The sequence below is a fragment of the Polypterus senegalus genome, chromosome 14 (genome assembly GCF_016835505.1).
Source record: "Polypterus senegalus isolate Bchr_013 chromosome 14, ASM1683550v1, whole genome shotgun sequence".
Lineage (NCBI taxonomy): Eukaryota > Metazoa > Chordata > Cladistia > Polypteriformes > Polypteridae > Polypterus > Polypterus senegalus.
The window spans coordinates 31758291-31784964 of NC_053167.1; the positions used below are offsets into that span (position 1 = coordinate 31758291).

The 26674-nt window shown below is 40.0% G+C and overlaps 1 protein-coding gene across 1 annotated transcript; it reads right to left on the reverse strand.

The window, feature by feature from the left end:
- Positions 1–2424: 2424 nt before the first annotated feature.
- LOC120515010 (bactericidal permeability-increasing protein-like) lies at positions 2425–26674 on the reverse strand. The gene is made up of 16 exons (XM_039735698.1): positions 26577–26674; positions 26354–26480; positions 23171–23285; positions 22551–22682; positions 20748–20903; positions 19016–19079; positions 18025–18085; positions 17847–17938; positions 17327–17503; positions 13784–13843; positions 10585–10752; positions 7648–7715; positions 5034–5076; positions 4401–4464; positions 4175–4251; positions 2425–2582 (listed from the first exon to the last, which is right to left on the reverse strand). The coding sequence occupies exons 2-16, from the start codon at positions 26454–26456 to the stop codon at positions 2544–2546; spliced, it is 1419 nt and encodes a 472-aa protein (XP_039591632.1). The 5' UTR covers positions 26457–26480; positions 26577–26674; the 3' UTR covers positions 2425–2543.

Here is a 26674-nt window from a genome sequence, read left to right on the forward strand (position 1 = left end):
GCCCTTTGTCACTGATTCTGTTCATAACTTTTATGGACAGAATTTCTACACGCAGCCAGGGCGTTGAGGGAGTCCGGTTTGGTGGACTCAGGATTGGGTCACTGCTTTTTGCAGATGATGTTGTCCTGTTTGCTTCATCAGGCCGTGATCTTCAGCTCTCTCTGGAGCGGTTCGTAACTGAGTGTGAAGTGGCTGGGATGGGAATGGTCACCTCCAAATCCGAGACCATGGTCCTCAGCCAGAAAAGGGTGGAGTGCCCTCTCAGGGTTTGGAGCAAGATCCTGCCCCAAGTGGAGGAGTTCAAGTATCTTGGGATCTTGTTCACGAGTGAGGGAAGAATGGAGCGTGAGATCGACAGGCGGATCGGTGCGGCATCCGCAGTGATGCGGGCTCTGCATCGGTCTGTCGTGGTGAAAAAGGAGCTGAGCCACAAGGCAAAGCTGTCAATTTACCGGTCGATCTACGCTCCTACCCTCACCTATGATCATGAGCTATGGGTAGTGACCGAAAGAACGAGATCGCGAATACAAGCGGCTGAAATGAGTTTCCTCCGTAGGGTATCTGGCTTTCCCTTAAAGATAGGGTGAGAAGCTCAGTCATCTGGGAGGGGCTCAGAGTAGAGCCGCTGCTCCTCCGCATCGAGAGGAGTCAGATGAGGTGGCTCGGGCATCTGATCAGGATGCCTCCTGGACGCCTCCCTGGTGGGGGGTCTGGGCACGTCCAACCGGGAGGAGGCCCCGGGGAAGACCCAGGACATGCTGGAGGGACTATGTCTCTAGGGTGGCCTGGGAACGCCTTGGGATTCTCCCGGAAGAGCTAGAAGAAGTGGCCGGGGAGAGGGAAGTCTGGGCCTCTCTGCTCAAGCTGCTGCCCCCGCGACCCGTTCTCGGATAAGCGGAAGAGGATGGATGGATGGATGGAAACTAACAAGAATAAGTCACTCAAAATGTGTTCAGTGTTTCCCTTGCCCACTGATTTCAATGTATTTCAAATGAGTCTAGTGAAGTTTCTGAAAATTTCAGCAATTAACAAATCATAAATCACATAGTATGAAGTATGAAATACACAGCCTCAAAACGACTATTCTCATTGTAGAGCCAAGTCATCCATGGACTTCATAGAAATACAGGAATGAAAAGGTAAGGTTTTCAGGTAAATTAATCATTATAATTAAAAGTGCCCACGGAAAGACCATATGGTGAGCGTATCATTGAGCAAAAGACACGCAGAATCAACGACTTGTGGTGGGAAGACATCAGAAGATCTCTGGCGTCTCATGGGTTTGGCAAGGGTAAAGCATCTGTGTAGTGGCCTTGCATTTTGAATCTGCCACAGTCTTACTTATTGCTGTTTCAGTAAACCAAGGTTTATTAACAACATCAGAAATGGTGGTGAATCCTGACTCAGTGCTTTGGGTAATGGAAACCGGTTGTGATTGCAGTCGAGGTGTTGGGTTCACATGTCAGGGTACTTACAACAACCTGAACATCCAAGGTCATTGACAGAGTCTAACATTTAAGAATCCCACTGAATCTCACTAAAATCCACATAACTGGGATGCTGCCAATGGAAAAAGTGACTTCAGGAAATGGAAAAAATTAACAACTTGTTTCTTTTACAGATTAGGGCAACAGTTCAATGGAGACAGTGCTCATGTTTCAACTACAGTTCTTTTTATTTCTGTCTACTCTTGTCAAATCTACAAACCACAAACCATGCATTTTGTGTCAAAATACACAAAAACACTCCATGACATCTCTCTCTGTCTAACGTGATTGTTTTTACCCCTATATGTTACAACTTGCTGCAGGCATTGTGTTCTTTTCACGAGCTGATTCACCACAAAGTATTAACTGACCTATGGACTCATATAGCACGTCTTTTAGTGCCCAACCTGCCATTTGTGGCATCCATTATTTTCCTAATGTCTCCATTGTATTTAATTTGCAAAACCAGGTAAACAATGGCTTAAAAAATGAACCTTTTACATGGACAAATTTTGCTTTGGGGTTTTAGATAACTTTCCTTGTGAATAGTAATGGTCAAAGTAATAGAAAGACAACTTCTCTGTATTCTGTTTGGTCCAATTATTCTTTTTTTTGTTTTATATTTTCTGAATTTTTTTTAAATGTCTTGATAATGTGTAATTATTTTATTACGTTTGCTACTTGGGTGAGTTGACATAGTGGATCGTGATTCCAAATGGATGGGTGTGTAGTAAAACATTGGTGTTGTCAGTGATGTTGGCATAGCGTCCTTCGCTAGTAGTGATTTACTGTTACTCAAGAATAAATTAAACTAAGAAACCTAAACTAATCAAGAATCATTTAAAGGTGTCAATGTAACAACTACCAAGAGTGCATTTTTTGGGAATAAAGGTGAAAGTATTAACAACAGCAGAGCATAAGCAAGATATTGCAGTTATTTATTTGTGTACAGATGGAAAGGGAATCGGGACAAATTTGTAGTAGCTTTAGAGTAGTGGGATATTAATGGTCAGGGTGTTGTTGCTGTCGTTGATCATTGAGGGCTGGAGGAGTTTTTCATTGATACTTGACATCTGTTGCAATCATTATGTAACCCTGGAAAAGGAATAAAAACATTTTAACTGATTAGGATGTCCCACTGTTTCATGTTGCTTATTATTAATATCAATCAGTGGCATAACTTGGGGCAGTCCGCCCTGGGTGGCACCTTTTTGGGGGTGGCATTATTGGCCAAAAGGCTCAGTACAATTTGTGTGTAAGCAGCAGAATTCAGAAAAATATCGCTCATTAATGAAAAAAGTAAAATTCTCTGATTTGTATCCACAAATGCTTCGAAAATAATTTTTTAGACTATCCTTCTGTGATGGCATCAAACACAGCAGTTGAAATTTATGAGGCAATAACAAAAATAAACATTAAACATTACACTGATAATTTCTAGGAAGATAAATTTACAATTTATAATTTTAGTTTTGTTATCAATCTGAATGTGTTCTTGCTCTGCGCAGAAAACATCCCCACCCGTCACTTGTACACTACACTGGTTCTGGTTTTCACAGCGTAATTATATTAAATTAATGATTAGAACACGGCTTGTCAGTGCGTCTATACTATATTCTTGTCTAGTTAATGCTTATAAATACTGTATATGAAAAAAAATATGCAAAATATAGCTTCATTTTTCTCTATATGTCATTTTAATTTTCTATTCAAATAGGTTTACATATTCAGATATGTTGGAGGGCGGCAAATTGAAGCAGTGCCCCGCCCCGAGCGACACTGACTCGAGTTACACCACTGATGTCAATTTATTTATAAAGCACATTTATATAAAAAAAGATAAATTAAACATTCTGACAAAAATGAATAAAACAAATCTGAATAACAATCAAAAACTCAATGAGAGTCAAAATACATAGAATAAAAATGTTTAAGATATAATTCGAAGGAAGCTAAAGTACTGTAGATGCACTCCTGATATAGAGTTGCAGTGTATTTCAGAGTTTTTGGTGCACCAACTGAAAAGGCACCATCACCTCAGCATTTTAACTTTGATCTGGGGACATTCAGCAGCATTTGGTCAGAAGACCTAAGTGACCTTGTAAGAGTGTGGCAATGCACACGGTCAGAAAGGTAAGGTGGTGCTAAGCCATTGAGGAGTTAAAGTCTTCAAATCAATTCCAAAATGGACTGAAAGCCAATGAAGAGAGTCCAGAATAGGAGCAGTGTGCTCTCATTGATGTGCACCCATCAAGAACTCGGCAGTGGCATTCTGATCCATCTACACAGGAGAGAAGGATGACTGACTGACTCCTCTGTACGAGTTACAGTAGTCAAGACAAGATGTAAGAAAGTTGTGGATCACTTTCTCAAAGTGTAGTAAAACCCCCAGCTGAAAACTGAATTTATCTGTTTATCAAATTTAAAGGCGTTATTAAATAATACCCCGCAAATTTTTTGTAAAGTGTCAGGGGGCCAAGGTAACCTCAGACCCCCTGAATCTGGCAAAGCAGTTGCAATTTTAATGCATTGCACCTTATACAGTTATTTTAGAATACGGTTTATGAAAAGCTGCAGAAGTGATTTGTATTTAGCTTAGGATAACAAGGAAGATTTTGTAAAACTGAAGGAACCTTAAACTTGCATCTCTTCATTTCCTGTTAAAAATGGAATAAAAGTGTACTTGCCTGCATGATGGAAATCTGAGGGTTTATAAAATTCACTTGAGCAATATTTGGAAGAGGGAATCCATTACTTAAGAATGCTGCAAGTAAGAGCAAGAAACATTCATTTAGAATACAACCCACCATGTCTAACTTGACAAACATCATGACAAGTTGATAGTATGTTATCATTATATCCAAGAAGACTAAGAATATACAGTACTACTCAGAATATGACCGATTTTCTCACCATTCATTTTGGGCAAGGTGTCCATGCTCAGAGCAATTTCCATAAAGTTTTGCAACACATTAGGCTGTAAAATTCAAATACACAGTATTAATATCATCTTAAATATTAGGGAGTGGATACTTTGAGCTCTGTCAATAATAAAAGCTTAGTGATTGCTCAGAAAATTCTGCAAGGAACTTAATATTACATTAATTAAAGATAGAAGTGGTATGTTTGAAGTAATTAAAGCAATTTTCACTTACTAATAAAAACATTTTTTTATCTTTTTTCACTTGTATTTGCCATATACAATATCTTACATTTGGAATTTGTCGTTTTTGCGGACCTCAATTTACTATCCAGAGACACACAAAGAGGGAGAGAGAAGCTTGGGGTCAGAGTACAGGGTCAGCTAGTTTTATAGTCCCCTGGAGCAGATTAAAGGCCTTGCTCAAGGGCCCAACAGAGTAGCATTCCCTCTGGCACTGCCAGTATCTGAACCAACAACTTTCCGGTTACCAGACCAGATCTTTAAGCCAGAGAGCCACCACTCCGTAAGGTGACTGTCAGGTTTGTCAGCTTTTTAAAAGAGCAGAGATAATAAACAGGAAGTAAGAAATTGAAAATATTGGTCAGAACATGAAGAGATCTTACCTTGAATGTTCCAACTGATGTCTGTGCCAAGGACAGATTTATGCTATTGAGAGAAAACATTTTTTTTTTCCATGAGAACCTTGACAATTAAACTGTTAGATATGTGAAGTTTTCTCTATTTGAAGTGAGAAGGAGTAAGTCCTTGGCACCCTCTGCAATTCATCCATCATGTCAAGTGCAACCCCACCCTTGCACTCTTACCTCTGCCAAAGAATTGGACGTAAACATGACATTACTGTGGCTCAGGTGGGTAGCCACTCTGCTATTGGCATATGGTGGCATCAGTAGCCTTTCATAATGTTTTTGTTTCAGTTTGTTAGTCTGGGTTGTGTATTTTAAAGCAGCATTTCTCACTGAATTTCACTCATTTCAGAATATTAAACCAGTTTAGTCATCACCATATGATAGCCTTACTATTAATAAAGTTATAGTATGAATGGTAGCACTTAATGACAAGTAACAAATTGACACTTAAACAAATGATAACTTTAACCATTTTGTTTTTTGTTTCTATTACTGGTAGGTAGTTTGGTGGGAACTTGCTTTTAGTCACATGCAGTTATGCACAGTTCTTAAAACTGTTTTGTCAGGTAGTACTTTCAGTTCAGACTTGTTTCTCATCAACAGTGCAATATGGAGTTTAATGCTGTGGCATTTACTGTGCAGCTGGCGCCCTGCCTTGTGCCCTGTGTTGACTGGGATTGGCTCCAGCAGACCCCCTTGACCCTGTAGTTAGGATATAGCGGGTTGGCTAATGGATGGATGGATTTACTGTGCAACCAAACATGCTAGTGCGACATTCCACAAATTTTCAGTGATAATCCGCTTTGAGAGAATCTGAGCTCCAGCAACGGCTTTACTGTTCTGCACTGCACTAACTTGGTGTGTCTTCAGACTGTTCCTGGTGAATATACTGCTGATGAAACGAGGGATGAAATGAATCGTTGGGCTCTTTGTATCAGGCACTTTCTTGACCAAAAACGTTTTATATGTTTAATCATTTCTGTAAATATGTCCCTTTTCCATTTTAATGTATTCATATTTTTACTTAAATTTACCTTGTAGAGGATGCCATGGTAGCACAGTTGTTAGCTCTGCTGCCAGTTTGCAAACTCACTCTGTTTTTTCCTCCCAAATACTTTAAAGGCATGCAGGTTTGGTTAATAGGTTTGTGTGTGTGTGTGTGTAAGAGACAGAGTGTCAGCCCTGTGAAGAACTGGTGTCCTGTCCTAAGCTTGTACCCGGTACTTCTGGCACAGGCTCTGTGACCCTGAATTGGATTAAGCAAGGTTATATATATCTCTATTATATAAAAAAATCTTGAGACAAGTAAAGACATTTTCAGAGAGATAATTTCACGTCCCGCGAGATGAGACTTAGTGCCAAGAGATGAATTGAAAACCTAACAGGTCCAAGCGGGGGCGGAAATAAAAGACAAACAGTAGAAGAAAAGACAAAGAGAAGAAGACAAAGTAGAACGTTGTAAAGATGTTGGCGTGATACACATTCAGAGCAGGTTAGAGATTATGAAAGTACTAAAATTCAAAAGTCTCAAAAAACTGATAGTAAAGATCGCATTAGCGCAAACAAACGGAAATTATTACTCTGTGAAATAACTGAACAGTGAAAAGAGATCAAATATATGGACATAAGTGATATGACAGAGCTACTACAAGTTTAATTTCAAAGAAACCACAATTCGGTCAGGTTTATATTTATGATCACGGGGAAGTGATGCAACAAAAAAATCGAAAGTGTTAAACGATTGGACGTATTAGAAATTCTACAGCCAATAATGGATACAAATCCATACATCCAAAAGTATTGCACTTCACACTAAATTTATCTGAAAAACACGGACAAAGAAGTTTTCTTGGATTTCTATATGAATCCGAAAGATTACAGTCGCATTTATAATAAACCAACATGTGAAGAATTGTCAGTGATAATAGTTTTGAAAGACAGATATCAAAGACAGAATTGATATTCTTGTTTATGCAAAGCACAGCACAATTTGGCGCAAGCAGCAGCTCAGGGAAATGACGAGTGCATAGGGCCTGCACCGGGGTTGGCGAAGCGAGCAGGGGGCAGAGCCCTCTAGTTGTTAAGAATATTATATTTGTGCTTTAGTACAAGATCCATTCAGTATATTAAAATAATAATATTGACATTTTTAACCTTTATGTATTTAAATTATTTAGCTATTATTATACTCTGCTAACTATAAATGTTATTCCCTCAAAATCAGTGGTCTGTAATCACTGGAAGGTGACTGTATAAGTGATTTGAAGGGTAGCTGCCATGCTATACTACAGGTATATGTCTGACTGGAGGAGGTGCTGTTATATTTAATGGGCTCCCATAATGCATTATGCTCCATCATATATTTTTTTTTTGCTGGCTGTCTCTTTTTAACTGGGTTAACTAAACTATGAGTTTAAGAAAATTTGTCTTATCTAGCACATTACAATGTAAAGCTATATAGACAAAAATAACACTTCATACCAGTACATTAAAAAAGCAAACAAATGTCTAAAATAGAGATTATGATGTGCTTATACAACTTGTAACACAGACTTGTTTTAATGCTACATCTCCCTTTTGATTATCTTACCTGTTCAAAGACAAAGATCCATAGAGAGAGCTTCCTTTAATAAAGATGTTGTTGCTGAATGTTGCATCCTGCATGAAAATTTAAATGAAATTTGTTATTTTTTTAAAATAAGTAAATGGTTGACATATTGTATATGATTTATTTGTGTATTTCCCAATTTATTTGTTTTCTATGTTTCCTTAGAAATGGCAGGGCACCATTTGGTGCAGCCCACTGAATTTAAGATTATTTTAAATTAAGTATCAGGTATGGTAAATAGTGGTCAAAATTGAGTAAAAAATGTAAAAATGTGCAAAAAATTATATTTTTTTGGAATAGAAATATAAAAATGCAGAATAGAATTGGAAAAAAACAGAAACGTGTACTAAAGATTAACTTACTTAAGTGTGATTAAAAATAAATTTACACAATCATCCATTAATCCTTTTATTGATCTTTACACAGGAGACATTCAGTGGCATTGCTAGGGGTGGACGGAGGGGGCGGTCCACCCTGGGTGGCACATTTTGGGGGCGCCATTATTGGCCAAAAGGTTCAGTACAATTCGTGTATAAGCAGCAGGGTTCAGAAAAATATCAATCATGAATAAAAAAACTAAAATTCTCTGATTTTTACCCACAAATGCTTCAAAAATAATTTTCAGACTGTCCTTCTGTAACGGCATCAGATACAGCAGTTGAAGGCAATAACAAAAATAAACATAAACATTACACCGATAATAATTTCTAGGATGATAAGCAACTAATTTACAATTTATAATTTCATTTCATTATTAATCCGAATGCGTTCCTGCTCTGCACATAAAACATCCCCACCTATCACTTGTACACTACACTGGTTCTGGTTTTTGCCATGTAATTATATTAAACTAATAATCAGAACACAGCTTATTAGTGTGTCTATACTATATTCTTGTCTAGTTGATGCTTATAAATAATTATATGTGAAAAATTATTGCTGTTTCTATATATATATATATGAATAAATCTATACAAAATGTATCTTAATTTTTCTCTATACGTCATTTTAATTTTCTAATTAAATAGGTTAACATATTCAAATATGTTGGAGGGTGGCAAATTGAAGCCCCGCCCCGAGCGGCATGAACTCTAGCTACACCACTGGAGATGTTCAGTTGCCAGCACACTCTGTGTTTGTCTTATGATCACACACCATCACACCACACTGGCCTAGTGCCAATAGGAAAGGATGCTATGGGTGCAGAATAAAATGTAATTCACCACATCTCAGGTTTTGATTCTGACTATTACCACTTGACATTAACCGCTGTTGGCCAATAGAGCCTCATTTCTCCTAACTCGCATCTTACTGCCTTTTTAACACTGCATGACATCTGGCAGGTGAGAAATGGACAGAGTTCAGAGCAGCTGAAGAAGTAAGAAGTATTTTTCAATGCATTCCATACTAGCAATGGGAGATGTCCGCTACAGCTATTAATGTGGAAATACAACTCCAGCTATCTTGTTACACAAGATATGAACTTTCACAAATGAGCCATTCTTGGAGTCTTAAAGAACGCAGACACCGATGTGAGGACAGCTTTTACACAAGTCTCTGCACGCTGTTACAAGGCCATTTCAAGAAACTTGAAACCAGGATTGGCATATGAACTTGGGGTGCCCTGATTATTGAATAGTATTATGATAAACTACATAACTATATTGTCTTACTTTAGATTCCTTTTGAATATTTCAGAATTAAAACAAACATGTCTTCATGATAACTGAGACTTTGCTGCTTGCTTTATATGCTTTGGATTGGTCAAAGAACTCCAAGCAATTGTAGCTGGCACTTACTGGTAACTATAAAAGGGTAAAGATTTTTATGGTATTTCCATCCCGGAATGTTTTTTAATGTGTATGTGGTCCACCACAGCACTAAACTATATGGACAAGCACATTTCAGGGGTTATTGGTCCTGTGAAGAGATTAGAATAAGGGATTAGTTGTGCTTGGCAACAGCCAAGGCAGCACACTTGTGGTATGTAAACAGGTCTTTGATTTAAAGGCCACAGGACATGTAATAAGGAGGGCAGGAAAGAAAGGAAGGAGACTCATAGCTGAGGAGTTTAGAGCAGAGAGCATTTTATGAAGTAATGACCGACAACATCCCCAGAATGATAAAGCCCAAAACCAATGCTGAACTGGCTCTGTAGTATGTATTAGTAGCTATGATACCCGTCAAAGGCAAGTAATGGAACACATTTAAAAATATTTGATATCTCTTGCTTTTTGTGTACTCTCAGCGCTCCTCCAATGTCATTCTTTGGTATCCTTTTTTTGCCCAGTGCTTCCTATCTTGATTGTGCACCCATAAAGCCTGCCTGTGACACTCTGCCATTTTGAGGAGCCTTTCTTGTCACCAGTCTGTTTTTTGACTACCACCAATGGTAGACTGGTGGCCATTACCTGGCGAGAAAATATTCTAATCTAATTCCTGTGAATACTTCCCATGTTTGAAAGCTACGCTCAGCATTCCTCCCACACCTTTTCTTGGTATCCTCATGTGTGTCAACCTGTCTTACCCAGAGCTTCCTGTCTCGATCACATTTGACTGACCAACTAATGTGAAACTGACCACACAGACTGCTCAAAGGGACCAGGAACTCACACACACACACACACACACACACACACACACAGACTGTAGCATTTTAATTTATTGTAGACAGATTCCTTTTGTGTTTTACTGTCTACTTGCTCAATGCTCCTCTCACTGCAGTATGTTATTCATCTAAAATAAAAATAAAAATCTGAAATAAAGTGAAAAACATGTTGCATGATGTCTGGATCCAGGTTTTGCATTATGCATTATTACAAGTATTGTTAGACTGGTGTTGATCTTTAGCATGGAGAGTTTTCCCTAATTAAGAAAGTTAAAGAAATGCATTTTAAATGAGACAAAGTATATACATACAACATTAAGAGTGAAGATGGGCACAACAGTGTTTTGCGGCTTGATGCCTTGGACTTGAACCGTAAAGGGAATCTCCATTGTCACAGAATTGGCCATCATCGTCACTGTTGGGGCTTTGTTGGCAATGATTTGCATCTGCACTGGCAGGTCGGGATACAGCTTGGCAACCTGTGAAGAAGAAAAGGTTTACACACCCAGTCAGCTGTTATGTGTAATGTTTTCTGAACACCTGGGTTTAGGAGCCACTTGAGCACCAAATCTTTATCCTCAGTGACTGGAAAACACTGTAATGGCTCACCCCTTACCCAGACCGGCCACTAAACTACCAAGACTATTTCCTTGGTCTAGCCTGAAAACTCTCGAGATGGTAACAAGCCATACTTCTTACAGGTTGTCCTATTTTTCCTGACACAACAAAATAACAAGCAAACAGTAGACATACTGTACATGTAAAACCAAACACGAAACACAAGAACAGATGAATGATAAATGGCAATTGAAATGAAAGTGATAAATGAGTCCAAAAGTGAATAAAGTCTGGTAATAGCTGAATATTGGCTGATGTGATATTTTGCTTCCTCCCAACAATACAAAAAGCTACCTCACCATAAGTGTCCTCAGCAATGGTTGATAAGTATCCAAACCCCGGGGTTTCTCAGTGCGGGCAGTCGTGATAATGATACGGATCCTTAAGAAGCAAGTAATGGACTTGTATGATGAACGGAAAGGAGTACAAATATGGATGCGTAAATGATTCTTTCTTTCTTTCTCTCTCTCTCTCTCTCTCTGTCCTCTCCTCCTCTATTGCCTTTTGCTCCTCTTGTTTAAATACAGAATGTCCCGGATGTAACTGGTGGATTCAACAGGCAATTTCCATCTTTCCGTATTCATAATCTTTCCCTTTTTAATTTAAGGGGACAGCATTTACTAATACACTGTCAGAGGTGCCAGGGGCGACGACCCAGCTGGGACACCATAAAGGACCGGAAGAGGGCGTGCACCCGCCTTGGATCACATGGGAAGCCCAACCCTGTAGGGGCCCGTGGTCACCGCCAGGGGGTGCCCCAACACCTTGGGAACCCTGGACCTCAGTACTTCCGCCACACCAGGAAGTGCTGGGGGGAAGAGTAGCAGGGACACCCGGAATGCTTCCGGGAGTACAACCGGCACTTCCACCACACAGGGGCGTGTCGACGGGTGATTGCCGGGGAGCATATCCGGGTGAGGATAAAAGGGGCCGCCTCCCTTCATTCGAGGCGAGAGTCGGGTGGAAGAAGGACTAAGCAGAGGAGAGTGGAGGCGGCCTGAAGAGTGGAGGCATTGTGTGTTGGCCAGGACTTTGGGGACTTGGGGTTTGTAAATAGTTGTGTTGTAAATAAACGTGTGGTGGTGGATTACAACATGTCTGCCTGTCTGTGTCCGGGTCCCGTTCACAACACACAATAAGTATAGCAAACGGGACAAAGAAAACAAAACACACTCAGTGCAGACGAAAAACAAATACTTATTATTATGTAGCCCCGCTACAACACAACAAGCTCTGATTTAAGACTTTCTCAGTTTTGTGGGCATGGTTGTTTTTTATTGAGCATTTCATATGATAACCTATTTATTCTCAAGAAACTCCTAACATGTTATCAATCTCTCTATCTGTAGTGGTAGGGTGTTCTAGTACCGTGTTAGCCATTATGGATGCAGTAAGAAGTCAAGTATAAAATAACAAGCAAACAGTAGACATATATGTAAAACCAAACACGAACCACAAGGACAGATGAATGATAAACGGCAATTGAAATGAAAGTGATAAATGAGTCCAAAAGTGAATAAAGTCTCGTAATAGCTGAATATTGGCTGATGTGATACTGTATTTTGCTTCCTCCCAACAATACAATACACATACCGCTTAGAATTAAGGCCAAAAAGTTCTATCTTGGTCTCATCAGACCAGAGAATCTTATTTCTCACCATTTCAGAGTCCTTCAGGTGTCTTTTAGCAAACTCCATGCGGGCTGTCATGTGTCTTGCCTCTCCTCAGTGTGTGGAGACAACCAGGCACTGCTCATCACTTGTCCAATACAGTCCCCACAGTGAAGCATGGCGGTGGTAGCATCATGCTGTGGGGGTGTTTTTCAGCTGCAGGGACAGGACGACTGGTTGCAATCGAGGGAAAGATGAATGCGGCCAAGTACAGGGATATTCTGGACAAAAACCTTCTCCAGAGTGCGAAGGACCTCAGACTGGGCCAAAGGTTTACCTTACAACGAGACAATGACATCTAAGCACACAGCTAAAATAACGAAGGAGTGGCTTCACAACAACTCTGTGACTGTTCTTGAATGGCCCAGCCAGAGCCCTGACTTAAACCCAATTGAGCATCTCTGGAGAGACCTAAAAATGGCTGTCCACCAACGTTTACCATCCAACCTGACAGAACTGGAAAGGATCTGCAAGGAGGAATGGCAGAGGATCCCCAAATCCAGGTGTGAAAAACTTGTTGCATCTTTCCCAAGAAGACTCATGGCTGTATTAGCTCAAAAGGGTGCTTCTACTAAATACTGAGCAAAGGGTCTGAATACTTAGGACCATGTGATATTTCAGTTTTTCTTTTTTAATAAATCTGCAACAATTTCAAAAAATCTTTTTTTCTCTGTCAATACGGGGTGCTGTGTGTACATTAATGAGGGAAAAAATTTATTTTAATGATTTTAGCAAATGGCTGCAATATAACAAAGAGTGAAAAATTGAAGGGGGTGTGAATACTTTCCGTACCCACTGTATATCAGACCATCGATTCTTCCATGTTACCAGCTCAAGGAGAATGACTGCTCAATCTCCAACCTGCCTTGCAAAGCTGTTGCTTTTGGAGCTTGCAGGTGGTGTCCACTAGCTGCAGGTTTCATTAGCCTTGCACTGCTATACAGATCCCAAAACTGACAGCAAATTGTAAATTCAGGTGACATTTTGAGTGTTTTTTGCCTTTCAATTGACATTTGAAAATGACTTACACTTTACTTTCTTAATATCTTTCATTTTTGAATAGGGAGTTTGAAACATTTCAAGGGTTTTTATATAAATTATTGATTTTTTTTTTGGAAACAGCCATGCAGGTGTAGTTATTGAACCCTGCCTTGATTTGTTTGGTGAAAAAGTAGAACTTGAGAAACTAGAGCCAGACATTAGGAAAAGCGATCTCTTTTACCTGAGGAATTAGGATTCCCAATGTGTTGGTGTTCAATGAAAATGGCATTCCAGCTGGCCACTGCAAAAAAGAAATAAAGCAAAAAAGATTATGAATTGGGATGTCAGTATTGGTGTAATGAAATACTCCCACATGAAGACATTATGCTTGGCAGCGTTCTTAGTACTCTACGGTTACTAGCATTCACCTCAGTGGGCTGTACAGCTCAGTAATCATGAGTCACTTATAATGATAACCCAGCAGCCGGTGGGCTTGCTCTCAACATTTCTTGCACTTAGCTGTGTTATTTTTCCCTTTTGAACAGTTGTCATGTATTACCCATGCTCTCATGGATCACCTTTGCAGTCTCCAGTTTTCCTCCTTAAACTGTCCACAGGCAGCAAGTGTCACTTGAGTGTGTCTGTGTCCATAGACCTGCCAGTCCAGGAATTCATTTGGCCTTACACCTGGTGCTTCTGAAATGGGCACCAGTAATAAAAAAAATGGATGGATGTCGTAACTGGACGACGAAATTGAAGCTTTAGAAGGTCTGCTGCACTGTAAACTGTGCCCTGAAGTTCAGGAATGGGAAATCAGCGAGTCCTCGTCATTTCAGTGTTGGCCTAATAATTCAGTACTGCATGAATCCTAGTCTAGTTCTACAGCAGTGTAGGCATGCTATCTGGACCAACCCAAGGATACTGAAGTAAAAAAGTAATACAAGTCAGCTTAGGTCACATTTCAAAGTTTGATTTAAATGTGGCAAATGCATACTACAAATGTTTCCATTTTTCGACAATGGATTAAAATACAGGGACACATTTTAAGCACTGTTTGTGATTGTAAAAGCATATGATGTGCAATGGCCAATATGCACACATTCAGAACTGTTAAAATGAGATCCATGCCACCGATAATTAACGTATTAAGCTCAGATTTAGGGGCTACGACCCAGCACAGGACTTCAACCCACACAGCGCACACTCACACACATAGGAGGGTCTTAGAGTGGTCAATTATCCAAACACACACACACACACACACACAGTTCTTTGGTATTTTGGCTGAAAATCACTGTAAATGCAAAGTGCTTCACATGTGCAAAAGGATCATGAATTGTAAGTACACAATTATTGATGTTCTTTTAATTAAAGCAACTAAAAAAGATTTAGAGGTTTATGTTCAGAGAACATTCTCATCATCTAGGAAATGTGCGGAAGGAATTAAAAAAGCATGTAACATGTATTGTACAATTGGTGAGTATAACTCAAGGGATATTATGTGCAGACTGTGTAATACTCTTGTGAGACATTACCTGAACTCCCATATGCAGTCTTCCTCTCTACAATAAAGGCACAGCAGCTCTAGAAGCGGAAGCAAGTGCATCCTGGGACAAAACAGTATGTCCTACTGGGGATTAAGCCTATTTAGGCTTGGATAGAGAAGGCTGGGTGGGGATCTAATCCTGGTCTTCAAAATTCTCAAAGACATCACTAAAACTGACCCATCAGAAGTACTGTATTTCATACAAATCGTGAATTGCATGCTGCAGGGCTCAGGTGATAATTCTGGGGAAGTACATTTAACACCAAAGCCTGGACACACTTCATCATACAAAGAGTTGTGCAAATCTGGGACCAACTATCAATTCATGGATGAGAAACTGGGACAGCTTACCTGTTAGCTAAATGAAGGAGCTTGAAGGATCAAATGGTCTCCTCTCACATTAAATTAAACTTATGTTGTATGTTATGTTCAGAGTACCATTCACAGTTATGAAAACATGAATTTTTTGGCTGCTCCTTGATGCCTGGATATTTCAAATGTGATTACGCCTCATCTTATATTATGACCCTCTGCTTACAGTAAACCGAATGCTGGTTTAGTAGAGATGCCACTTTGTCATAACATAAAGGAGAACCTTCTTTCTAAGAATCTAAACTGGAGAGTTGCTTTCTTGCCCGATATATTCATTTAGGGTAAGAATATACTCAGAGATAAAAAGAGTTGTGACTAACCTCTCACAGAGCCTTCCTGGGAAATGTCTAAAATGTAATTGTGATTCTGGACAGTGTGCTCAATTACTTAAAGCATTGTGCTGCAGACCACAGAGCTACCAGTTCAACTCTCACCAATGACTGAATGTATGACTCCAAGCAGAAATTCAACCTGCCAACACTGAAATTTCAAAAATGTAAAACCTATTGATGTTTGCGGCTTAGAATAAAGCTTCTAAAAAAGATACTACTACACAAAGCATGATGTGGAGAAGCTTCGAACTGGGTGATTGCATGGAAAATGCAGTTTAATGTGGCACTGTTGAATATTGAGGGATGTTTTGCTTAGATTATAATGTGCACTAGTGAGGCCTCATCTGGAGTATTGTGTGCACTTCTGGTCACCACGGTACAAAAAAGACATAACAGCCCTTGAAGCTGTGCAGAGGAGGACAGCCAAGTACATCCCACAACTTAATGACCCATCATACTCTGAAAGATTTGGAGATTGAAACCTGTTAGTCTCAAGTAGAACTGTTTAGGGACCTATTCCAGGTCTACCAAATCCTCAAAGGCATTGATAAAGGAAACCCAGCAGAATTCCTTCTGCTTAAATGTGATTCATGTACTAGAGGACATCAATGAAAATGAAGGCGAAGACCATTTAAGACTGAAGCCAGGAATGGCTTTTTTACACAAAGAGTTGTGGGACTCAGGAACAAACTACTGAGATATGGAGTTTAACCAGAAACCCTGACAAACGTATCCATCCATCGTCTAACCCGCTGAATCCGAATACAGGGTCACGGGGGTCTGCTGGAGCCAATCCCAGCCAACACAGGGCACAAGGCAGGAACCAATCCTGGGCAGGGTGCCAACCCACCGCAGGACACACACAAACACACCCACACACCAAGCACACACTAGGGCCAATTTAGAATCGCCAATCCACCTAACCTGCATGTCTTTGGATTGTGGGAGGAAACCAGAGTGCCCGGAGGAAACCCACGCAGACACGGGGAGAACATGCAAACTCCACTGCGCCACCGTGCCGCCCACAAACGTATCTATTAGCTAAACAAATGGACTTGATGGACTAAATGGTTTCCTTGTTTGTCCATTTTCTTATGTTCTTATAACCGCAGAAAACATTTGCTTGGGATTGACGAGATAGAGTAGGATTAGTTTTCCTAGAGTACCTGTACTACTAATAATATCCAGGACAAATATGATTTTTAATTGGTTTTGGATAAATTTGCAGCATAGGCATTATCTTGCAGATATATCAGATATCATTTTCTGCTTAGGACCTTTAAATAGGCCCTGACACTCTTTGGGATCTCAATGGCTAAACAGAAGCACTGCCTGCCTTTTTCTTGAGCTTCTTGTCTGCTCATCTCTTCTAGTTCATTGTCAGTTTTTATTTGAAGTGACAGCTCACCCACTTGAGAGCACTGCTTATATGGCCTGATTGATGCCACTCATTTAGCATACTAAATTACAATTCACTAAAGCAGTGACTGGTTAACTGCACTACGTCTCATTATAATACATGTGGAAGACTTACTGTGTCTTGTGTGACTGTCATCTGAAAGATACCGCTGTCATAGTACACCTGAGCACCTGTGTTCAGAAGATATTCAGAGAGCCCCAGGTACAGCATGGAGTTGTCGTTATCTGGAAGAGAAAAGGCCTGAGGAACCAGAGTGTTCTTTTGAGGATGAGTCCTGCTGATAATTTCACCCTAGGAATAAAACAGATAACACTAAGATCAGGAAACATTCAATGTGTCTGCTCATCTTTCTGTACTTTCTGACACATTCTTGCTGTAAATAAATTACTGAGCTGTATTGCTATTAAAATTGCCTTGTAATAGTTATCCTAAGAATGGCTGTTTGTAGCTGGGTGGAGCAGCAGGTTACAGTTCTTAGATAAAATGTCCACGGAGACCATAGTTAGATGGTCTTGGTAAATTAGCTTTAACTGACTTCAAGGACACACAATGGAAGTCTGGATTTATTTGTGACATTTTTCATTCCATATGAACAACTAGTTAATGACAGTTGAGTCAACTTCTGTAAACTGACCTTTAAGTCCACATCAATGTAATTCTGGGAAATAATAGGGTTGTTAATCAGGCCGTACTCCGCTTCAGCAATTGTATTGACTGGTGTCTGGACTAGAAGAGAAATAAACAAGTGTTACTGACTGCGACAGCTTCATTTCAATGAATTGCGGAAATGAAAAAAGAAGCCAATGACTTACAATTAAAAGTGCTGATCTTGGGGTTGAAGTAATTGATGCTTTCTGTAACCAGGGGACACACCTAAAGATATTTTATTTCAATTAGTATTTTATTTAAGGGCAAATATAGAATGTTCTGATCAGCAAATAAGAATCTATGACAGAAACCTATAAATTGGTGAAACATCTTCTGACATGCTGTGTAAAGATTATCAGAATCGTGGTAAATGAACCTGCTTAGGTACCAAAGGATTTGCTGGGTCTTGATTATGGGTGTCGGGGTTTGGTCTTCATCAGCAACATGTATGATAAACGTTCTTTGGACAGGAAGGTTCTGTCCACCCTGACTATCCCTGTTCTGATAAAAGATGGCTGAAGTGACAAAGTTTCTCTAGTTCCATGGACATCTACTCTTTAGAACATAAGATTACATTACTTTTGCTTTACTTCACGTAGTGCTGAATACCTCTGGTCTGTTTGTAGATGGACGGGGTGGGTGAAACCAAGCCCTAGGTATGGTCAAGACAGAGTGTGATTTCAGAGCCCTAAAATATAAAATACGATAAGAGTGAATTGCCACATTGCATCTCCAACAGTTGGATCTGTGTGGTGCAAAAGCCATTGTACTCCTCGACCTCAAATGTGCAAAGTGATTGTACTCCTTTGCGTGATGCTGCACTGGGTGGGGAAAGCTCTTTTGAAGCTAGTGGAATGCTGGGAGTGTAGCCTTGATTTTTCTGGATGTTAGCTTCTTTACTCCAAAGCTTTGACAGTAACGACCAGAGGTCCTGGCTTCTGGATCTGATAGGAGCGTGGAAACATTTTCAGTTTTGTGTAGCACTGTTCTTGTGGATTCCTTTATTAATTCAGTGGAGGCTAGTGACTCAAATAGCATACATAAGCCTGTGCATGAGTTGACGGGCTCAAGTTAGTTTAGTTAAATGGTGCTACACTTCCAAGGAGTCAAGTACTTCATAATAAAGACAGATGTAACTCTAAAAAAACAACTCACAAATTGGTTGATTTCATAGCGCAGAATTTCTTCAATCACAAGGTCAAAAAGGTTGTAAAGCCAGCTGAGAAAAGAGACAGAGTGATTCATTAAATTATTAGAGGGAGTTTCACGATAGTCATTGTACCAAGTCCTCATGTTATCTGCCAAATAAATGTGTCCACCACCAAAACCAAGCTGCATTATTTGTGCAACCTTAGGAAACAGAAAGAGGAACATTTGAACAATTATTTACCATTCTAATCAGTATAGGTTTACCATTGTCCAGTGTGCAGTGTGTAGAAAAGGGATTGTGGTTAGGATTTCATAAGGGCATATTGGCGAGTATGGCACAAATGAAGTAGTGTTTTGGATTTTTAAATTAATTATTCCATACCAACCTGGAAGCTGTTGAACTTTAAATTGTACAATAAAATGTAGAAATTAAATTTTGTCCAAAATGAACATGTCATTGGTTTACAAGTTTAATTGTCACATTTAGTTTATAGGCAGACTGATTGACCAGTATAAGAATTCAGATATCTGATTTTCCTTATTTAATATAACTGCCCAGCCTGATGGAGCTGCTGGTGTCATCACCACCTGAAGGACGTACTGAGGAGAGCAGCAAGTCAATGAAAGAAGAATGTCAGTGAACTGCTTACCAGATGGCTCTTGGAGATGTGGTGAGCACCCTGTTTTGACGAATTATGTAATAGTCACTCAAAGATCAAACCATTTGCTTTGTATTCCTACTATGTGTATTTTACGCATGACAGGATTTACCCGTGGTGGCTTTTGTAATGCCTCTGATCAGCAGTAGGTGGTAGTATCTCCTTAAGAGTTAATGCACAGAGCTTTACAGTCATAAAACTGTGATGGATTTACCTATAAGTATTAACAACTTATCTCTGATGGCCTCACTGCCTTTAGAAATGGAGCAAATGTTTCTCTACAGACTTTTCCCACCACTTTTCATCTGATGGGATCACATTTGTTTGTGGTGTGGATGCCATTGCAGTGGAACCCAAATGCAAAAAATACCCACACTGAGGTGGTGTAAGGGACGAATGAAGTAAAAGCCCACCTATTTTGGTGATCACTCATTTGATTAAGCTAGTTTGCTCTTCACACCCAAGTACATGTGTAAGGTGTAATTCCTGACAATTCTTGACATTTTAGCTCTTACTGTTAAGATGATTCAGAGAATTGCCAATTGAGTAAAGTACAACACTGGATCAAAAACTAGACTGTACCTAGTCCCACTTTATTTGTAAAGTGTTTAAAATGTGTACCAGATACCAGGTTAAATGAAAGAATATGTTAGATATTGTACTTTTCAATGTGATACTCCCTTTTACTAGTTAAGTGGATCCTCATGACTTCAGAAATCCTTTAGAGGTCCTCCATGACAGTACAAATGGAGTTTGCAGGTTAAGAGAATAAATGGACGAATGTTACAGATATGGAAAAATATTAACAGCAAAACTTCAATAGTGCGATACACTGGCACTTTGTTCAGGTGTTGTTCCTGCCTTGTGCCCAGTGCTTGCTAGGATAGGTTTCAGCTTTCCCATGACGTTGCTCAGGATAAGTGGGTTTGAAAATGGATAGATGGATGGATGGACAGGTTTTTTAATAATAAAAGTATGGCTCGGTATTAATGATGTTATGCCAACAGGTATCCATCATGCAGTTATAGCCGAAGAAAATAATCAGTGAAATTAGTCAGAAAGATGTCAAAGAGGGTTACCTGTGGCCTCCATGGAATCTGACTGTCATGCTGCCGATCTGACTGGTGCAGCTACCTGCGCTAAGGACTGGCACGCCGGACTTGTCGGTATCTACATTGATGTTAGCTGTAATGCTCAGATCAGACACAGAGAGGTCAGCAGAACCTTTTTCATGGCTGTAAAGGACAGAAGGAAAGAAAAACGGTCACAAATCTGAATTTGCTGCAAAAACATTATACCTTTTTAAGCTTAAAACACTTTTACTGTTTTAGGATTCAGATGTTCTTAAATAAATACAAGCACCCACCTTACCACTTCCCTTTCTCTTTTTGGAAATGCATGCCCTCTAGCATCCCTGTGACAATCCGTCTGCCAAGACCCAAGTCCCTGCAGCCAGATCCACTCTCAAAGCAGCCATACCACATGCAGTTTAGAACAGGGCATCCACCTGGAGCTCACCATGTCTGGGCCTGGCCAGAACTTGGATGGGAGACCTTCTGGAAAAAGCTTTTGTTGCTGCTGGAAGAGGTGCCCCCATAATCATATCCTGTCTCTAATTTGCTATCTCTCTCACCCCTTCACCACCTAATAGCTCTTGTGTGGTGAGCGTACTGGCTGAAAATGGCTGCGGTTGCATTGTCCAGGTAGATGCTGCACATTGGTGGTGGTTGAAGAGGCACTGTGTAAAGTGCTTTGAGTAGCTAAAATCCTAACCCTAACCCTAAGAAACCATCACATCAATACAATTAATTATTAATCATAATTATTAATGTAGCTCCAGAGATGAATCAATGTACTATTCATATAAGAACAAAAATGGACAACTATAGGATACCTGTAAAAATGTGATTGTGGAGACATGGCTTAGATGTAAGGAAAAAACAAAAATGTGGATTAGCAGTGTCTGAGATTTTTTGTGCTTGTTGTCATCATAACTCTTCCCTATAAGGTTTTTTTATGTCCAGTGACATTCTAACTTTGTCCCATAACAGTGCCCCACAGCTGCAGGAGATTAGATCAATGGTCCTGTTGGGGTAGCTATCTGTGTAGTGTTGGCACGTTCTCTCCAGGTCTCCAATTTCCTTTCAAATTCCCAAAACGTGCATGGTAGGGTAACTAACAACTCTACATGGCATTACATCCACTTCTGGTACCCAGTTTTTCCTGGTTAGGAGCTCATTCAATTGATAGTGTGGACTATGGCCGGCCAGTCATCCCGGCCAATACCCCCAGGCCACCAGGCGGAGCTCTCCCTGCAGCATGGAGGTGCCCCGAATGCCAGCAGGGAATTATTGACATTGGAGTTTTTATCCATAGCCCTGCTGGATACCACAGGGGCCCCTAGAAGGCGCTGCAGGGAGGAGCAGCGAGACGTTTGCATACAACCCAGAAGTGCGTCCTAGTCACATGAACAAAGAGACCAACGTACATCCGGGATGAAAAAAAGAGGACTTTTGTGATAGGGAATCATGGACTGTGGGATGAAGCACTTCTGGGTTAAGCAGTATAAAGGATTGTGGGAAATCCCAGACAAACGAGCTGAGCTGGGTGGAAGGGTGGCAACGCGTCTGGGAGTGGTGGACTTATTGATTAGTGTATTGCGTATTGATTTATGAGTATTGTGGAGGGGAGGGTGCTTGTGCACTGTATTTGTCCAAATAAAAATTATTATTGGACTTTTACCTGGTGTCTGACGTATTGTCTGAGGGTTCAAGGGGACGACAGCACCCCCCCTAACTACCACAATAGATAAATTAAATAAAAACAGTAGTGGCCATTGTCCCAGAGACTCAAACGCAAAACATTCTAGCTGAAATACTCACAAAAATGTTAGGAACTTGACAGCCCATTCTGCACTAAGACCAAGCTGGGCACCACTTATAGTCACTTGAATGGCTGAACCAGGAACGAGACTAAGTGCTGAGCTTGGAAATGAAGCGCTGGTCATTTGTATCCTGGAAAATAACAATAAAACTTTATTAGAATGGTTATCCTTTTTTTAGGGTTTACAGAATGATTTTAACATTTGGCAGAATAGAAGATTTTGTGTCAGCATTTCCACTTTGTGGCAAAGGTGCATGCTGCTTAGCAGATAAGATAAACAGTTCTAGGAGTGTCAATGAAAAGTACTGGTAGACTGACAAATGGCTGAAGATACTGTAAACTTGAAAATGGTGCACGGATGATAGATTTCAACCAGAAGACTCATGCGGGTAGCCACAAACTTGCCATTAGAGGATTGATGGCTTACAGTGACGGAAAACAGAAGTCAAGTGTTTTGTCATAACAAAAAGATGTATGCCAAAGACATTTCAAAACTAGTCTAGCACCTCCTTCTGAATCAAGGGACATTCGACATGCAGTGTTCCACTGTTAGTCCACCAAAAGGGTACAGTTTCATTAAATTCTAAGGCACAGAAATGAAAACCACCATCATACTCACTGTGTAAAGCTGTATTCCACACTGCCCACTATGGGAATGTGCTCAGTCCCGCTGAAACTGGGAACTGTCAACTGCTGTAGTTTTTCTTGTAGCACAGAAATCCCAATTTCAAGACCTGAAAAGAAATGAAGCAGTCAGAGTTGCACATTGCGCAAGAACTGTTGAGGATCAGGGCCTTGTGATAAACTTTACTCCTCATGAGTTTAATAAAGCTCAGTGATACCATCTTCTAAACCATGTGGAGCTTGATTTCACCCACAGTCGTAAGAGTTCTAGAAAGTTAATTGACTAGTCAGATTTTTTCCAACATTTCAAAATAAATTTGTTCATCCATCTGAGAAGCTGACAAGCTGAGAGGCTCCTCATGGTTTAGCAGGGCTCCAGTTAATACATGATAATAATAATCATATCATATATCATAAATATATATCATATCTTTATATATAATATGCTACAGTGGCTGTCCGTTTGTCTGTCCAGGATTTTAAATCACCTGTAGCTTGCAAACCATTTGACCTATTGACCTGATATTTGGTACACATACAGTGGGATGCAAAAGTTTGGGCAACCTTGTTAATAGTCATTGTTTTCCTGTATAAATCGTTGGTTGTTACGATAAAAAATGTCAGTTAAATATATCATATAGGAGACACACACAGTGACATTTGAGAAGTGAAATGAAGTTTATTGGATTTACAGAAAGTATGCAATAATTGTTCAAACAAAATCAGGCAGGTGCATAAATTTGGGCACTGTTGTCATTTTATTGATTCCAAAACTTTTAGAACTAATTATTGGAACTCAAATTGGCTTGGTAAGCTCAGTGACCCCTGACCTACATACACAGGTGAATCCTATAATGAGAAGAGTATTTAAGGGGGTCAATTGTAAGTTTCCCTCCTCCTTTAATTTTCTCTGAAGAGTAGCAACATGGGGGTCACAAAACAACTCTCAAATGACCTGAAGACAAAGATTGTTCACCATCATGGTTTAGGGGAAGGATACAGAAAGCCGTCCCAGAGATTTAAGCTGTCTGTTTCCACAGGAACATATTGAGGAAATGGAAGACCACAGGCTCAGTTCAAGTTAAGGCTCGAAGTGGCAGACCAAGAAAGATTTCAGATAGACAGAAGTGACGAATGGTGAGAACAGTCAGAGTCAACCTACAGACCAGCACCAAAGACCTACAACATCATCTTGCAGCAGATGGAGTCACTGTGCATCGTTCAACCATTCGGCACACTTTACACAAGGAGATGCTGTATGCAAGAGTGATGCAGAGGAAGCCTTTTCTCCCACAGCACAAACAGAGCCGCTTGAGGTCTGCTCAAGCACATTTGGACAAGCCAGCTTCATTTTGGAATAAGGTGCTGTGGACTGATGAAACTAAAATTGAGTTATTTGAGCATAACAAGGGGCGTTATGCACGGAGGAAATAGAAGACAACATTCCAAGAAAAACACCTGCTACCTACAGTAAAATATGGTGGTGGTTCCATCATGCTGTGGGGCTGTGTGGCCAGTGCAGGGACTGGGAATCTTGTCAAAGTTGAGGGACGCATGGATTCCACTCAGTATCAGCAGATTCTGGAGACCAATGTCCAGGAATCAGTGACAAAGCTGAAGCTGTGCCGGGGCTGGATCTTTCAACAAGACAACGACCCGAAACACTGCTCAAAATCCACTAAGGCATTCATGCAGAGGAACAAGTACAACGTTCTGGAATGGCCATCTCAGTCCCCAGACCTGAATATAATTGAAAATCTGTGGTGTGAGTTAAAGAGAGCTGTCCATGCTCGCAAGCCATCAAACCTGAATGAACTAGAGATGTTTTGTAAAGAGGAATGGTCCAAAATACCTTCAACCACAATCCAGACTCTCATTGGAACCTACAGGAAGCGTTTAGAGGCTGTAATTTCTGCAAAAGGCGGATCTACTAAATATTGATTTCATTTCTTTTTTGTGGTGCCCAAATTTATGCACCTGCCTGATTTTGTTTGAACAATTATTGCACACTTTCTGTAAATCCAATAAACTTCATTTCACTTCTCAAATATCACTGTGTGCGTCTCCTATATGATATATTTAACCGACATTTTTCATCGTAACAACCAACGATTTATTTATACAGGAAAATAATGACTATTAACAAGGTTGCACAAACTTTTGCATCCCACTGTATACTACATGACCTCTACCATTCACTTTCGGGGTGATGATTTTTATTACTCCTTTTATTTTTACTTTATTGTAGAATCAACTCTTGGCAGTGGGCAGCTTAATCATCCCTACCACCTTCGCTGTCATTTCCCCTACCTCTTCGTATCTTAATCATTCTTGAGGCAGATTGAAGACTTAAGTGCCAGCTTAAGTGAAAAGGTAAGGAAAATGTACTAAGTAATTGCAACACAAACACTGACTTAATCACTTTAACGTGAAAAGATGCCGATGAAAGAAAAGAAGAAGCGGGCCGCTAGGGTGAAGAAAACAAGTTCTGCTCTGCTCAACCTCTGAGCAAACGAATGCTAAACGTACAGAGAAAGAGAATGTAAGCTATGAATACTCAAGTCAAGTGTATTCATTGCACATTATCGTGCAGTCCGCCGTTACTGGTCATATATACAGTATACCCTGTAATCATATCATATAATCATATAACAATATGATAATAATGAGCACTTCATTGATCCTTACCGAATAAGCAATCAGTATTTTATATGGTGCTTGTCACCATGCTGCAGCAAACCCTAATGCAGAAACTCAAAAGGAACCAAATGTTTAATCAATATGGACAGAAATGAGTAAGTGCAGGATCCACAGTAGCGCATCCAGGAAAGCATACTAATGTGACAAAGGATGGAAAGAGCAGTCGATACAATAAAAGCAGAACCGTATGTGTAAAATGTCTGTTTTGAAAAGCACAGTGGGGATTTGAATAGTGACACCAATGGATCATTACGAACAGGCATAGAGAGTGAAAAGGCTGAATGGGCATTTGACAAGAGTGAGAATCTTGAAAAGTATGAGAAGGCGGGCATCAGATGACCAGCACTTTCCAACAGGTCTGTGATCAGATGAACTGCTGGCATCAGTTTAGAGGTAAAACTTCTAAAATAACATTATTCAGAAAGCAAAAAAAAAAGAATAATTTTATTGCTAAAACAATAACAGAAAACAGGTTTACCATAGTTTAGTCCTTTTTCGGTAATCCGAGCCACCACACCAGGATTAGTGCAAAGGGAGTCTGGGATGATGACTAACAAACCCAAGAACAAAATGTGGAACATCTTTGCTGGGACTCTTCAGCTCTCCTAAAACATATGAAAATAGGATCACAAACCTTTAAGGGTGTAAAGCATGCCAAGGAGTTGACACAAATGCAAATAATTCTTCTGATTTTATTTTACTTCATAGTCTAATGACATTTCCATCACTGTCAATCCGACCACTGTTGTGTTTCCTTGTTTCCGATGCTGGCAGAATTGACTTTCATTCCTTGCAACGC